Source organism: Medicago sativa, chromosome 4, assembly GCF_051527215.1.
Source record: "Medicago sativa cultivar Bolivia chromosome 4, Bolivia_mono, whole genome shotgun sequence".
Taxonomy (NCBI): Eukaryota; Viridiplantae; Streptophyta; class Magnoliopsida; order Fabales; family Fabaceae; genus Medicago; species Medicago sativa.
This window is the reverse complement of record NC_140752.1, coordinates 63,599,720-63,617,102: the sequence shown is the minus strand read 5'-3', so window position 1 is coordinate 63,617,102 and position 17,383 is coordinate 63,599,720. Positions and strand designations below refer to the sequence as shown.

General features: G+C 33.3%; 1 protein-coding gene and 1 long non-coding RNA gene across 2 annotated transcripts; one reads left to right on the top strand and one right to left on the bottom strand.

Annotated features, from left to right (window-relative positions):
• The first annotated feature begins 576 nt into the window (after positions 1-576).
• On the top strand, positions 577-6,223 carry ALB3 (63 kDa inner membrane family protein). The gene is made up of 11 exons (XM_085702097.1): positions 577-956; positions 1,704-1,814; positions 2,024-2,098; positions 2,224-2,284; positions 2,437-2,510; positions 2,608-2,712; positions 4,154-4,261; positions 4,338-4,441; positions 4,893-5,042; positions 5,120-5,243; positions 5,784-6,223. Exons 1-11 carry the CDS (start codon positions 639-641, stop codon positions 5,889-5,891), a joined length of 1,338 nt encoding a protein of 445 aa, XP_085558223.1. The 5' UTR covers positions 577-638; the 3' UTR covers positions 5,892-6,223.
• Positions 6,224-12,099: 5,876 nt separating this feature from the next.
• Positions 12,100-13,501, bottom strand: LOC146930622 (uncharacterized). Its single transcript, XR_015006435.1, has 3 exons — positions 13,328-13,501; positions 13,129-13,235; positions 12,100-12,341 (listed from the first exon to the last, which is right to left on the bottom strand). It is a non-coding gene; the product is annotated as an uncharacterized LOC146930622 (long non-coding RNA).
• Positions 13,502-17,383: the final 3,882 nt, after the last annotated feature.

Below are 17,383 nucleotides of genomic sequence, written 5' to 3'. Positions count from 1 at the left end.
AGATCTCACCTTTAATTTTGTTGTGATGTTTTCTATGTCTGTGAATATTTTAAAAAATAAAAAATTATCTCATAATTTTACAATTATTTGGCACTTAACATTTTAAGGGTACTCTCTCCGTTTCTAATTATAAACAAATTTGATTTTTTTAAGTTCATTCAATTAATGATGTATATGATTCATATACATCATTAATTGAATAAATCTAAAAAGTCAAATTTGCTTATAATTAAAAACGGATGGAGTAGATCTCATCTTCAACTTTGTATGAACTACTGTAATGTTTTTGTGAACTATTCTGATAATTTTTTGCTTAAATTCTTGAAAAAATAATTGTTCTTTAAATCTTTTACTTCATCCTTAAAAAAAAATTATTTCCCTTGAAATAAAAAGTGATAAAATTTGAAGTCATCGTTCTTTAATTGTACACCGTTTGCAAGAACGAAATAACCACCGGTAATAATATGTAATGACGTGTCAATCAGTCGCTGGCTGAAAATCTTCCACTACCCATATCGTGCACTTGTTTCTACCTCGCAAACAAAATGCATTCGGATAATAGCAAAATATCCTCTCATCTCTATTCTGTGACGAGAAGCTAAAACCTCCAAGCCTCTCGTGCACAAACCTTCTCATCCATGGCGAAGACACTGATTTCATCTCCATCGTTCCTCGGAACTCCACTTCCTTCACTTCACCGCAACAACTTCTCCCCTAACCGTACCAGACTATATACCAAAGTTCACTTCAGTTTCCACCAAATTCCACCAATTCAATCCTTAACTCATTCTATTGATGTTGCCGGTGTCTTCGCCAGAGCTGAAGGACTTCTTTATACGCTCGCCGACGCTGCCGTTACCGCCGATGCAGTTACTTCCACTTCCACGGATGTTGCTGTGCAGAAGAACGGAGGTTGGTTTGGTTTCATCTCCGATGCCATGGAGTTTGTTCTTAAGGTAATCTTCACAACTTGTGCTTTTTAATTTTATCAACTATCTTTCTTAATATTCGTAATTTAACTAATTTTTGCTTATAATTCATTCCAAAGAAAGTATATGAAATAAAATCAAACCGAACTTATGAAAATAAACTGAAAACAGTTTGGGAGATGTCATAATTTGTTTTTATGTGATCTTTGGAACAGTCTCATAAGTGATTATGTTAATAAATAAGCTAAAATAAGTCAATCCAAACATGACCTTACTATATAAGGATTTTGTTGCCTTGAGATTCATGAAATTTGTATTATTGAGGTTGTTTAGACTTTAGATTGCTTATATCTTAAGATACTCTCCGTCGTTGAGTTTTTTCTTAGAAGATTGAACCGTTGGTTTTGAACGTACTTTAAATGAGAACGATGTTAAGGTTCTTATCCTGAAATTATATGTTGCAGGGAAAGTGTTCAGTGTTACTGACTTACTGTTTACTTCTGTTAATTTAATTAAACAAGTTAAACTTGTGTTTTTTTTTTTTTTTTTGTTATATGGAAATGTATACATATAAATGGAAAGAGTAATGCTATTTGTTTCGAAAGGTTTTCCACCAGTTTCAATGTACTTGGCCCTTACCCTTTTGCTTTAGAGTTATCATGTAAAATAGCCATAAAAAGGAAAACAAAACTACCTACAAATGTTCCACGTTCCTGTAATAAAATTGGAGGATTGCATTTTTTAACAGGAAATGTTTTGCTTGTTGTTACTCAGATATTAAAGGATGGTTTGTCTGCCGTGCATGTGCCTTATTCGTATGGATTTGCTATCATATTGCTCACTCTTATTGTTAAGGCCGCTACACTTCCTTTGACAAAGCAACAGGTTAGTACAAATTACAGCAATTTCTATAGGCAAATTTACTGAAACCATGAAATTATGATAACCTCGTTTGAAACATTAAAAACAAACCATAAATGGATTGCCAGTCCAAAAAAAAAAAAACCATAAATGGATTTTTCTTTCAGTTATATGAAATTTAACACATACTATATATCACTAAATGAAGTTCTGACTTTATTTAATACATGTAGGTTGAATCAACACTAGCTATGCAAAACCTTCAACCTAAAATTAAGGCCATTCAAGAAAGATATGCCGGCAATCAGGTGAGGGGTGTTGCTGTTTGTTACTTGTTAAGCTTCCAATTTATTCTTAAGTAAATATTGATTTTGTACCTTAAAATGATAGCATGGTTGTTTCTAACTACTTATTTCATTGCCCTCATTTCAAGGAAAGAATACAACTTGAGACTTCAAGGCTATATACCCAAGCTGGGGTTAACCCTTTGGCAGGTACAGTTATATCTTACTATTGCCTTTATCATTTTCATCTCAACTCTGATTCTGTATAATAATGCTTTGACATGTGATAATATGATGTCAAAACATTTGCAATATCATAACTGGGCTGTACTTAAAGAAGGCAATTTTATCATTTTGTATAGGTTGTTTACCGACTTTGGCTACTATTCCCGTCTGGATTGGTCTATACCAAGCTTTATCTAATGTGGCAAATGAGGTAATTAATGGTATATAAACTATTATAATTTGAGATTTTGATAGACGAATTACAAATACATGATTTTTGCTAATTATTGAAAACTTTTAATTTGAAGGGACTGTTAACAGAAGGTTTCTTATGGATCCCTTCTCTCGGTGGTCCCACTAGCATTGCTGCTAGACAAAGTGGATCCGGAATTTCTTGGCTTTTTCCATTTGTGGTAAGTTATCCTTTGCTCATAAGCGAAGTATTTTTTTCGCATTTGGCTATTTCTTTTTCCTAGTACTTGTGAGTCTGTGACACTATGATTTTCAGACATCAGACTATTTACTCTTGGCAATCATTTTCTTTGGAGCTTATTCCAGTCATGGTTCTTGAAACAATTTTTTTTTTTTTTTTTAAATTGTATGTCATACAGTACAGTTGCTGATAAAAATTCTTTTCATAGTTAGTAATGTAGCAATTTGCGTAGGCTCTGCTTGCAAAAATATATGCAAAGGTTCCTTTTTATAAGTTATGCATATGCCCTATTGTCCCAGTTAGTCTTAGATTTCAGTAAATACGAGACATGGTTTATGCAGCATGGGTGCAAGTTGGATTAAATAGTAGTATATAACATGCAGCACATTTAGTGATGCAGATTCTTTTAGTAGTTAGGAATTTAGCATTTTGGGGGTGGGGGTATGGTCTGTTCACCACAGAATGTGCCAATAGGGACTAAATGAGCATTTAGGTCAACTGCTTAATTAAACATTAATTCACAAGCACTTGTCGTATTAAAGCTTATATACAAATTGTTTCTACCAAGGGAGAGCCTTGGCGCAATGGTAAAGTTGTTGTCACGTGACTGAAAGGTCACAGGTTCAAGATCTAGAAACAGCCTCTTGTGTAAAACACAGGGGAAGACTGCGTAGGGTACACCAAAATGGTGGGACCCATTCCTGGACCTGCATATGTGGGAGCTTTAGTGCACCGAGCTGCCCTTTTGTTTTACAAATTGTTTCTACCATCAAAGAGGAAATGAGAGTTAATTGCACTACAGTTCTTTTGAGTTGTTTCATTACAAAATGAAGTTCTCTTATAGCCTATCCATAAAAGCTTATGAAAATAAGTTGAATACAAATGAACATATCATTAAGTATTTTAGTAAGTTTTTCCAAGCACTTGCTCAAATGTTTATATCATAAGATAAGCCTAAATACACTCTTATAAACACCCCCTAGTAAATCATTTTGCTTGTTACAATGGTCATTACCACATCAATTAGTTTCTTTATAGTTTTACGGAGCTCGGTGTTTATTGGTTGTGTTGTGGTAGGTTGAGTCTTGTAGTAAATGTAACTAGGAAGTAGGAACTGGGAAAACAACATTATGTTTTGATGACTTTAGTATTTCTTCTCTTTGGTTGACCCTCTTTTCTCACTTTCTTTTTACAGGGAAAAGTTTTCTTCTACATTTTTTTGGTTGTGGTTTATGAGATTTCATTTTTTATTTATTTATTTATATCAGTATGGATATTAGCATTTAATGTTCTAGATGAAATGCTCACCTACTGCAATCATTTATCAAGATGTAGTAGGCGGTACACTTTGTTAGTTGATTCTATGTTTTTTCTTCCGCTATACAATATAACATAACAAACGTCTGTTAATTGTTGTGCAGGATGGCCATCCACCTTTGGGTTGGCATGACACTGCAGCATATCTTGTTTTACCTGTTCTTCTTATTCTTTCTCAATATGTTTCAATGGAAATCATGAAACCACCTCAGGTAAGCATGTCAGGTATCCTTCTCTTTCCTTATTATTTTACAAAGCAGACCTAACTTACTTTTTTTTTTTTTACAGACAAATGATCCTACTCAAAAGAATACACTTCTTATTTTCAAGTTTCTTCCACTCATGATCGGCTACTTCTCACTATCTGTGCCATCAGGACTAACAATTTACTGGTTAGTATTTCACAAACTATATCAATGGACTCCTCTCTACCTATTAAGTTCCTATATTTTAATTTTTAAATTTTTGCCATAACTCCATACATTCTTTATATGTTTTATTATGGGTTACTATTATACTTATCTTATATTCTATAAATAAATCAAATTTGGTCAGCAAATCAACTTACCGTATCCATATAATACACCTTTTTCTTTCAGAAACCATTTCCTTGATATGACTGCCTTATGTGTGAAACACAAGTATACAGAGACCATATGCACGAGAACTTAGATACTTCTTTCTGAAGGAATATCATGTTCATCAAGTCAATAATTTTTCAATAATACACACACACACACACACACACACTACTAGATGTGGGAGATAGCTGTGAAGACATTGCTTGTGTGCTGAGAAAAATAAACAATTTAGTTGCTGATAGATTTTTTTTCCTTTTGCTAGGTTTACGAATAATGTCCTGAGCACAGCTCAACAAATATGGTTGCGCAAATTAGGAGGTGCAAAGCCTGCTGTTAATGAAGATGCTGGTGGAATTATTACGGCAGGACGAGCTAAGAGATCATTTTCTAAGCCCGAAAAGGATGGTGAAAGGTCAGTATTTTACGATACAGGTTGCAGCCTCAGTCTTTCAATCCCTCATATACTTATGGCAAATTGGTGATTTACAGGTTTACGCAGTTAAAAGAAGAGGAGAAGAAGAAAAAGTTAAGCAAGGCACTGCCCGTGGATGAAGTTCAACCTCTGGCTTCGGCTTCTGTTTCCGATGATGGCTCGGATGTAAAAAACGAGAAGGTAAATATTCAACTTCTAAAGTTTCCTAGTCACAAATTGTATACAATAGAGCTGTCTATTCGAGAGAGAAAGAAGTAATTAAAGGTGTTTGGATCCCAACTCCAGACAAAAAGAAAAGCTCAATATTTCCATGATTTCATATTGCATAGAATCCCTTAAAAATTGAAACTATTGTATAAGGAACAATTTCCGAATTCCAACTACCATCTATTTCCAATCTTGTATAAAGATGAAATGGCTCGTTCATTTGCTTCCATATAAGAATATACAAATTTCCCAGGAAATTCAAGAGGCCTGGTTCTGTCTCAACCCACTTCTTTCCTGATTCTGTCTTCCGCCCACTTTGTTTCCCCTTCCCTCCTAACCATCTGACCATCCTATTCCTGATTTTCCCATGCTACGGAAAAGATGTTGAACAACTTTTCCTATTTTTACTTTTTTGAGAAAAATTATTACCGTCATTTTAATGTAATTTAAGGCTGGTGTTTGAAATTTCCATTCTTCTACCAAAAAAACCCATGCTAAACCAACTTTATACAGGAACAAGAAGTTACCGAAGAGGCGTATGCATCCAAAGTTCCCCAAGAGGTTCAAAGTTTTTCTAGGGAAAGAAGAAGCAAGCGTTCAAAGCGAAAGCCTGTTGTATGATAACGGACCACACACAATTGTTTGTAGTTTATAGTAAGTTTTGTATATTACAACGGTCTGTAACATTTTTGGGTTGTCACTTTTATTGAACTTGTTATTTAATTCTGCAAAATATATTTTGTTTCGTATAAGTTCCACATGTTAGCAAATGTAAATTGTCCTTTAACAGACACCTGCTTTCTTACAATTAAAAACTTTCTGTTGAACAACGATAGTATGACAACGGATCACATACAATTGTTTGTAGCTTATAGTAAGTTTTGTATATTTCAACGGTGTGTAACACTTTTGGGTTGTCACTTTTATTGAATGTGTTATTTAATTCTGCAAAATATATTTTGTTTCGTATAAGTTCCACATGTTAGCAAATGCAAATTGTCCTTTAACAGATACCTCCTTTCTTACAATTAAAAACTTCTTGTTGAAAAAAGACTCTGTAAAACCTTGTAATGAAAATTCTCAATTGAAAGCAAATTTGGAAGCTTGAGATGAGTGTATATTAACCTTGCACATTATTGTGAAAGAAATTATTTAACATGCTTATATACCAAGTCTGTGTAACAAACTGTCGCTTCATTAAAAGTAATTGACTAGCTCTGTAAAAGAAAGTTTGAAAGAGCTGGGGAATTTGACGAGACAGGAAATGGGGAGACATCTCATGAAGAATGGCATGTCTAGGGGATGGACTTTTCTCTAGTATGTAGGTTATAATTGATGGGGTGCATCTTTGAACCCGCACCCTAACACATCAGATGTTCATGTAGCTATCATCTGAGTTATACTTACAATATAGAGAGAGTATTTTAAATTGTTATTATTACCAATCTCAGAATTCTTTCTTCAAAGAAAAATTATTTTCGTTCACCAACCATACATGCTACTTTAGTATCAAATTACCCCTAAACGAAAACTTCATAATCAAATGCATCATCTTAAATTTCTATTTCTTGTCCATTTAGACTATAAACTGATTTTGGTAAAGTTAATCACTACTCCATTTGTCCGTATTATAAGAAAAAATATGTCAGAGAAAGTTGATGTATTTGGTTCAAATTTGAAGGATAACTTGACTTTGAAGCTTTGATGAACAGGATATATAATAAATTAGGAGAATAAGGAGTTAAGTGGAAAACAAATCTGTTGGGGTAGGTGATTTGGGGATGATAGTCCGATGAAAGTGGTGCATGGGAATTCAAGGAACATACGGGGATTGCGTATCCTCATCTATACCAAGTCTGTGTAACAAACTGTCGCTTCATTAAAAGTAACTGACTAGCTCTGTGCAAGAAAGTTTGAAAGAGCTGGGGAATTTGACGAGACAGGAAATGGGGAGACATCTCATGAAGAATGGCATGTCTAGGGGATGGACTTTTCTCTAGTATGTAGGTTATAATTGATGGGGTGTATCTTTGAACCCGCACCCTAACACATCAGATGTTCATGTAGCTATCATCTGAGTTATACTTACAATATAGAGAGAGTATTTTAAATTGTTATTATTACCAATCTCTGAATTCTTTCTTCAAAGAAAAATTATTTTCGTTCACCAACCATACATGCTACTTTAGTATCAAATTACCTCTAAACGAAAACTTCATAATCAAATGCATCATCTTAAATTTCTATTTCTTGTCCATTTAGACTATAAACTGATTTTGGCAAAGTTAATCACTACTCCATTTGTCCGTATTATAAGAAAAAATATGTCAGAGAAAGTTGATATATTTGGTTCAAATTTGAAGGATAACTTGACTTTGAAGCTTTGATGAAGAGGATATATAATAAATTAGGAGAATAAGGAGTTAAGTGGAAAACAAATCCGTTGGGGTAGGTGATTTGGGGATGATAGTCCGATGAAAGTGGTGCATGGGAATTCAAGGAACATACGGGGATTGCGTATCCTCATCTATTCCCCCCCCCCCCCCCCCCCCCCCCCCCCCCCCCCTATTTCAGAGACCATAACCCTAAGTTATTTAAGTAATACTAGTTCAAATTTTTGTCTTTTAAATCTTTAGCAATTCTTGGGTTTGAAACCACCAAAGTTTCATAAATACTAAAAGATTCCCAAAAAATCCAATTTTAAACTGTTCTCAGTTTTTGTTAGTATGGATCAATCAATCTGAGGAGTGCAATACCAACATTGTTTCTCATTGATCAAAATCATTATTTGATATGTAACTTCATAAAATAATTTATGTTTCAATCAAATTCATAAAACAACCAAATTTTTTCTTTATTCTTCAATTTTATAGTTTTTCCTTAACATTAGACAACCATAATCATTCTTCTATAATTCTATTTGTAAATACACAAATTATCGATCAAGGTAGGAAAGAGTTTGATTCTTAGATAAAACAATTATAAGTAAGATTATTAAATAGGAATGTATTATGATCCCTAGGTTGCACGAACATAGTTATTACTTATTATGCTTAGACTGTTTTCGAAACCATGAAATTAGGCTATGTGCTATTTGATCAACAAATCTCTCACGATGTGTCATTTATTTAGTTTATTATTTTCATAATATGATTGGTTGATGAATATGGCTCCATATGTGTATGTTGATGTTAAATGTATATGATAATGTGTTGAAGTATGCAGTTTGTGTGATTTATATGAAAACTGATTATAATTATGACATGATATTAATTGTTGATGATTTTGTGTAATTCTATGAAGTTGATTATATTTCTTTGTTTGATAAATTGATTTTTAGGATTCAGAAATCAATTAATAGGTTAAATTTGGTTAAAAAAATGATAGAAACGAGTAACAATAATCTTACTCGATTAAGGGACTTAGAGAAATCAATTGATTAGTTGAACAGTCATAATAATTGATTAATGAGTGTATATTAATTGATTGATGATGATAAAATGAAGAAATAACTAAGGTGATGATATGACCATAAATTATATATCAATGATTTCTTCATTCCCGAGGGTACTAGTTAAGGAATCCTCAAATAGAAATTTTGTCTTCAAAATGTAAGTTTTTACTTTTAATGATGTAATAATCACACTACCTTTATAAAAACTTACCAGTTTTGGTTGCTTAACCAATGCCCCTGAAGCACTAGTTAGCATTCTTATGTAGAGGGTAGCTCATCTTCCTGTATTAATCAAGATTTAATGGATCCATGTGTTGGAGTAGTTGATGATTAGTGTAACGCCCGTCTTAATTATTCGATTATTTAAAAATATATTTATATATATGATTTACGTGATTTTCATGACTGATATGTGTGAATTTTATGATTTATGAAGTTGAATGGGTTATATGATTTATAACTGAATTATGAGGGATATTTTGTTGTGGTGAAGTTGTTATGTTGTTATGACTTATTTTATTATTAAATAAAATAAGATTTGATAAATAAAATAAAAATATTAAAAATTGGGCTGTGTTGTGATATGAGCAATTAGTAGTGATAAGAGTAATTAGGAGAGATAAATAGACAACAAAAGTTAGAAAACAGAATACGTACGTTTTTGGAGAAAAAGGGAGAAAAGTCAGAAAAGAGGAGAACCAGAGGGAGAGCTGCGATTTCATCATAACCAGGTAAGGGTGAGACTAATTTTCAATATTATTAAGGGTATAATTCTATAGGATGAATTTAGCATGATTAGGTTAAGTTTTGGTGAGAATTGAGAATTAGGTTTAGGATCAATTTTGATGAATAAATCAAGAACAGATGTTAGATTGATGCAAAATTAGTATACAGACCTTAGATATGGCTTAAGATGATAATTAGATGCTATTTGGATGAAGGAATCATGAATATAGGTGAAAAGTTGTGATTTTTAGGTTTCTGGCCGTACTGACATTCATCGCTCGCACCTGCGAGCAAGAACACTCGCATCTGCGAGCTAGAACCCAGAACTCGCAACTGCGAGCAATGCAACTCGCAACTGCGAGTGACCTGTGAGCTCGCAACTGCGAGCAGAATAACTCGCCACTGCGAGTAAATACGTAGGAACCCAGAATGCACACTTTGCTCGCCAGTGCGAGTGAAGTTACTCGCCACTGCGAGTTAAGCTGTTAGTTGCCCAAAATTGTCCCGATGCGATCCTTTCGCACGTGTAGTCTTGAGATGACCTTAGAAGTAAGTTAGAGAGCTGTTTAGGATGCTTTCATAAGCTCCAGAAGTCTGTTATGGTGACTGAAAATTAGAAGTGTTGCTGCATGAATGCTATAATGATGTTTTATGATATTTATATTGATGTAATTAATTCCTTATGTGAATGTTAACACATTCAAGCGTTGTTAATTGTTGTATGTTGCTGCTGTTTTTTTTGTTGTCGACTGTTAGTGTCTTGAGGTTGCATGAGTCGGTCTATGTTGTTGGAATTTAAGAAGTTGTCCATGATTATGAGTCGTATGAGTTGTACACGTCGTTGTCTAAGTTGTTGGAAGTTGAGTCCATTGCATACTCATATAAGTTGGTTGAGGGCTTGATGCCCTGGAATGCTTAGTCATTCACATGATTGGTGAAGGCTTGATGCCCTGGAGCTTTTGCTCACTATGTTGGGGGCTTGATGCCCTGAAGAGCCTAATTACGCTCATATAAGTTGGTTGGGAGCTTGATGCTCTGTATTGGTACCAAATGCATTTGCATATCAAGAGGTTCATGATGTTTAAGTTGTCAAGATGTTGTCGAGTTGATAGAGTTGCATGGTCAAGGATGAGTTGTGTCGTCAAGTTGAGTGTTAAGTTGATTATGATTTGTGATGAGAATTAGTAATGGTATTGATGATTGTATTTGTTATGTAATGAAAAATTATGCTAATTGTTAATTGTTGATATGTTATTAATGTTTAAGTTGTTAAATGCATTTTATTGGATTATATGCTTAATGTATTGATTATGAAATCTCACCCCTTCTGCGTATATGTTGCCTCGACCGTGGGTAATGTGCAGGTAATAAAGATTAGAGGCGTTCATGAGTGGACTCTCAGTTGGTGTCTAGGTGCTCTGATACGTAACGGGATGGGGGCTTGCTTTTACTTCTATTCCTTACGTGTCTCTTTTATGAACTAATTTATGAGATTTTTCAATAAGGCCTGCGTGCCAAGACTTTTAAATGTTGAACTATTTTCCGCTGCAATAGTTTAAGATTTTTCATGATGTTGAATTTGAAGGATAATTATTATTATCCATTTTATGATTTAATTGAAGTATGTGACATTCCGTTGTTATCAAAAATACTCTGATTTTAAATGAAATTTTCATGTTGGGAAAACGGGGTGTTACAATTAGGCTGCATAATTGATTGCTGATATGCATGCTTATGGGTGCGATTATTTGATGATATATGTTATTGTGTTGCTTGTTGATATGTAATTCAATATTATGTACTCTGTCGTTGTTATATATTTGCATATGACGATTCAAAATTTGTATGTTCCTCTGTGGCTACCTATATATCCTTGTGTGGGTATATGATTGAAATGTCATTGTCGCAATATATATATATATATATATATATATATATATATATATATATATATATGGTTGTTAATAAGTCATTCAACATATGGTTCGACTAACATTTGAGTTATTTTATAGGGTTAATAGGCTTTTACGCCCCTGTAATATAGACGACTTTTGGTTTTGCCCCTTGTAAAAAAAAAAATTAGATTCTGTCCTCGTAAAATGAAGATTCTTCATGTTTGCCCCCTGACCCCAATGAGTCAGTAGAATCTCCTACGTGGCACGCTGCGTCACCTTTTTCTGATGACGTGGCGCGCTGACTGTGTAATTATACAGTCAGCGCGCCACGTCATCAAAAAAAGCTGACGCAGCGTGCCACGTAGGAGATTCTGCTGACTCATTGGAGTCATGGGGTAAACTTGAAGAATCTTCATTTTACGAGTACGGAATCTAAAATTTTTTTTTACAGGGGGCAAAACCAAAAGTCGCCTATATCACAGGGGGGTAAAGGCCTATTAACCCTATTTTATATTAAATTTTGTATAATGTGACAAAAGTATTGTGGTTGTCATATATTGATTTAATAACGTATTTCTCAAGTTTGTATTATATGATATTATCTATTCTTATGAGTGTTTTAAATTGAAGCAAATTTTACCTAAAGTTTGTATTATATTACATTTTAAACACTTTCATCAGTTCATGGTATAGAGTGTGACAAAAGACAATATATTGTCGGATTACAAATCAACGCTTAAAAAACTCATAAAAGTATAAAAATTTAGACCCGAATTATTTTTTTCACATTTCCAAAAAATAAATTTGCTAAATTAAGAGTAAAATAAGTAACAACAATACAACATTTTGGCATATGAAAGCCAATTATAACAATACAAACATCTGATAAGGAATAGAATAACACCAACGAAACTGAATATTAAAAATAAAAGTCTATACTCTACTCGCACAAGCAAAGTGTCATCGTTTACTTCTCATGAACATGTTGACTACAATCTGCATGTATGATACATAAAAGAAGATAACAAACAAAAAATGTGTGAGTATATCTTATATCATTTTAAAGGTATAAGGTAAAATTAGATTAATACACATTCACAAACACACCATCAACATACTCACACAACATCACAATAATTATGGAGGTATATTATCATATGATATGATGAATGACAATGCATTACTCAAAATGCACTAATCAAAAGAACTTTCATTTAATTTTATTAAAAGGGCATTCTCTCTCCCTATGACTCACCAAAAAATATCCATTATAGGACATTTAGAATTTTCTCATCAAACACCCTATGGTCGGGATCTTTGCCATTAAGGACACCCTAAGTTGACCTCTATGTCACCAATTCAACATGCTTACCCCCCTTTATAAATATTTCAAATGATCACGATGCATCAATCGCAAGTGATCACCACCCCCACCTCTCTAAGTTGTATCCCTAACAATCATATTATCCATCAATTACCATTGTAACCTTTATCAACCATGTATCATTGTTGCCTTATTTGTCCAAGGTCATTCATTCATGTACAATTTTGAAGAAGTATTATTATAGCATCCTTAGACATAAGCCATGAAATATTCAAACATCCTTAAAATAGTATTCTAAAGTCACAATATAAGTCAACCACTCCCTTAAGGTTTAAAGGGTATTAGAGAAATATATGTGAAATATTCACCAAAGTATTAAAAAAACATAAGACTAACAACATTAAGATGAGCAAATGAAATTACATATTATTCGTAATATAGTACTGTTTTTCAACTTACCTATGATTTAATACACTGACACTTTAGAAACCTACACTCTGGAACTTCATTAGGAGATGTACATAGATCTTGTCCACAATTAGAATCTTTAATACAAAAAGCGAATGCTGTGATAGAAAATAAGAATAAAAAAATATTACTAAATATGGATGAAAGTTCGCAGAAGAAAAAAAAACGAGAAAGATGATAAAGGGCTTACGGTCAGTATCGGCCACAACAAGAAATATGTAAAGAAATACGATCATGACATAAACAAGCTTGAGAACTTTAGTCATACTTTTTCCTCTTTTTCATGTAACTAGTAGAAAATTGTTTGATCACTTTATAGCCTAAAAATTCTCATACAATGTTGCTTCAGTTAAATAAATTTTAGTACTTATGGATTTGAATAAAACCTTCCTAAAAAGTGATATGCTATAAAATGTCTCTAAAGTATATTGATTGGTCACATATATCCTTTTGGCTTAGTCGATTGATCACTTGAATTTATTATAGATCTTACGTGGCAATTAAATGTCTCTAAAGTAAATTGAAAAATTTCATCGATTTTTTTGGGACCTTTCATTATTTTTCTTTATTTCCTTTCTGTCCTATGATGATAAAATTATTTTTAAACATCTCTAAACTGCATTGATGTGTGGTGTTTGTCCTTTTAGTTCAAACAATCATTTGATTATATTAAAAATATCGGTGGTTTATTACTTTCTTTTGCCAACATTTCATCATTCTAAATTTTTTTAAGGAATTTCATCATTTTAATTATGAACCATCCTTTTATGATAGATGGAGAAAAAAATATTAAACAATAAATGATAATTATTCTGGGTCATAATACATACACAACCCTTAATTTCATACATAAGTTTGGAACCAACCCACATGACCTTTTTTTTATGCGACTCATAGTGGATAAAAAAACAAATAAATCAACAAAACACAAATAAAAACAAAAAACTAGTGAAGTCAATCTTTATCTCTCCTCACTACTCTGTCTCTCTACCTCTCCTCCTCCTTCCATGTTTCTCTCATTCCCCACCCCTCTACTTCATCATCCTCATCTCCAGGGGCGGACCTAGACTTTTGATATTGGTGTGAATAAAATTTTAAAGAAACTATATATATTAACCAAGTGTACTTATGACACATTAAACACATCAGCAAAAATGGCATAGGCTTGACATTTTTACCAATATGTCACAGGTACTGATTGTTACAGCATTATCTACCGCTAGGCCAAGTTAGAACACATGCAAAACATACAACATATATTATATATAATGGATTATTTAAGTCTAGTACAAACAAAAAATGAGTTGTAATCTGGTGTGGCAACAACCACACCATGCCTTATGGTGGGTCCGCCCCCTGCTCATCTCGGCCGCCCAGACTCCCCTCTATCCTTCACATTCTTTGTACTTTTATGTCAACGTCAATAACATGGATCTGGTCAGCTACCTTGAAAATGTTGACATGGTTATCATCATCGACAATGTGAATATGACCTCAAGGTTGTTAGAAGAGATGCATAAGACTCGACGAAGTGAATCTCGCCGCCACCAACACAGTTGCCAGTGGAGAGGATTGTGTGTTTGGCATTGAGGATAGCCGAGATGAGGAGGAGGCAGTGGCGGGGTGGAGAGAATTAGAGAAGGTGGAGGACGGTGGTATGTAAAATGAGCGAGAAATCAATTGTTTTATTTTTAAATATTGTTTTTTTTTATTTTGAATGAGAGGTAGATAGATAGATAGTGGCTACTCAATGGTGGATGGACAAAATGGGATGTCCATGAAACATTAATGCATTTTTTTTTTTTTACAAATAAATGATAGTGTTGACCAATGAAAAAATTAATTGTATTAATAATGAAGCAATGACGTGATTATACTTAGAGTAAATTACACTCCCCTCCCCTAAGAGAGACTTGAATTACACTCTCCTCCCCTCTTATGTTAAAATATACACTCCTTTTACTTAAAAAGTAAAATTTATACTTCCTCCCCTATGAGATGCTTGAATTACAACCCCTCCCTTAATAATTAAATATGCACTACACATTAATCTATTTAACATAAATAAATTCGGTCAAAAAAAAATTAACATAAATAAATATTTTTATAATATATAATAATTTTTAATCACTATTTAAAAATAAATAAATTCGTTTCTTTATAATTTAAATGTCAATGATAATTAAATTTAAATATTTTGTTATTAATTTTATAATTTAGAGTATAAAATACACTTTTAAATAACCATACTTAATCGACTTTAGTAATTTTTCACATATTTTAATTTTATATGGGATTGTTTCATATTTCATAATAGGGTTTAAAAATATATTTTAATGAAATTGTGAATAAAAAATAGCGAAAAATATGTATTCAAAATTTGATTATATGAAAATGGACCCGCAATACTGTTTTTCTTTGAAGTGTGTTTGATTTTTTTTTATTTCTAGATTATTAGAAATAAAAATAAAATATTGAGGGACTAAAGCGTAGATTTTAACATAAGAGGGGGAAAGGAATGTAATTCAAGATTCTCTCAAGGGAGGGGAGTGACATATTTTCTAATATGTTTTGAATAAGAGGGGAGGGAAGTGTATATTTTAACATAAGAAGGGAGGGGAGTGTAATTCAAGCATCTTTGAGGGGAGAGGAGTGTAATTTACTCTTATACTTATTCATAAATTGAAAGTATTTTTGAAGCTAATGCATAGTTTTTTTTTTTTGTTGACAAAAACAAAACAATATTCATTCATTCAAATTGAGAGTACATCAGATATATTAACATGTTCAACATCGCTAAAAACATAAAGAGTGAATCTGCGAACAAACTCACAACACGTAAGTTAATAGCATACAACGGAAAAACGCCTACAAATAATATGATAAATTCTAGGTCACCGAAATACCCATGTTTCCGGATCTGCAACGTCGACGCCCAAATCATTGATTGAATATGTAATTGACTGAAGTTGATCTTTCAATAGGAACCAAATGAACATCGCAACAAGACACGGAATCAAATGCCACACAAAACGACGAACAACACAACACTGCACTCAGACGACAAAATAAAAAAAAAACACAAGATGTAAAACTTGATATGTGTGAAAACAAACGTAATTGTAGGTTCAAGTTTCAACTAGAAGCTTGTAATTACAGGTTTAAAGCTCTACACTCTATTTAGAGCACTATTAATCAATTTCACGTTATTTTTCAAAAATCAAACATTATAGTTATAGTCCCTAGACATAGTTCTATCACAAAGAACAACGATTGACATAAAATTTCTTTGTTAAAAGGCAAGCAAAGATGATGGTACTCAAGCATATTTATACACTTAACAACAGAAAATTGTGCAATGTGGGACAAATAACAAACTACAAACAACTTCAAAACCAACTTCAACACCCATCGTCACGCCTAGCGTGGCCTGAGTCCAATTCCTAAACTGTAATCCTTAACCCGACTCACCATGTTAAATAGGCTTTGATCTCATCCCAAAAGTTAGCTCAAATGACGAGGTTACTCAAATATACTTATACACTCAACAATCGAGGAACCTAAGTAATGTGTGACAAATAACAAAACTACAAACAACTTCAAAACAAACTTCAACACCCACCCTCACGCCTAGCTTGGGTATGGGTCCAATTCCCACATTGCAATCCTTCACGTGACTCTAATACCATGTTAAATAAGCTTGGATTTCATCCCAAAAGTTAACTCAAAGGATGATGGTACTCATTCCAATTACCATACTCAATGAGCCTGATATTGTTATTTATTGTCACTACCTCCCCGTGTTAGGATTTGATGAGATCAATCCAAGCCTATTTAACATGGTATCAAAGTCGAGTTAAGGATTGCAATGTGGGAATTTGACCCAGGCCTACGCTAGGCGTGAGGGTGGGTGTTGAAGTTGGTTTTGAAATTGTTTGTAGTTTGTTATTTGTCCCACATTGCTCAGGTTCCCAGACTGTTGAGTGTGTTAGTACGCTTGAGTATCCCCCATCCTTTGAGTTAGCTTTTGAGATGAGATCCAAGCCTATTTAACATGATATTAGAGCCGTGTTAAAGATTGCAATGTGGGAATTAGACTCAGACTCACTGTAGGCGTGAGAGTGGGTATTGAAGTTGATTTTGAAGTTGTTTGTAGTTTGTTATTTGTCTCAGATTGCTCAGGTTCTCAGGCTGTTGAGTGTATAAGTATGCTTGAGTACCCTCATCCTTTGAGCTAGCTTTGGGA

Bases quoted from the DNA above. Each gene is read 5' to 3' on its own strand.
- ALB3 (XM_085702097.1), top strand. From the start codon at position 639: ATGGCGAAGACACTGATTTCATCTCCATCGTTCCTCGGAACTCCACTT. The intron at 2,713-4,153 runs GTAAGTTATCCT...ATTGTTGTGCAG, and splicing joins CTTGGCTTTTTCCATTTGTG to GATGGCCATCCACCTTTGGG. The intron at 4,442-4,892 runs GTTAGTATTTCA...TCCTTTTGCTAG, and splicing joins TCAGGACTAACAATTTACTG to GTTTACGAATAATGTCCTGA.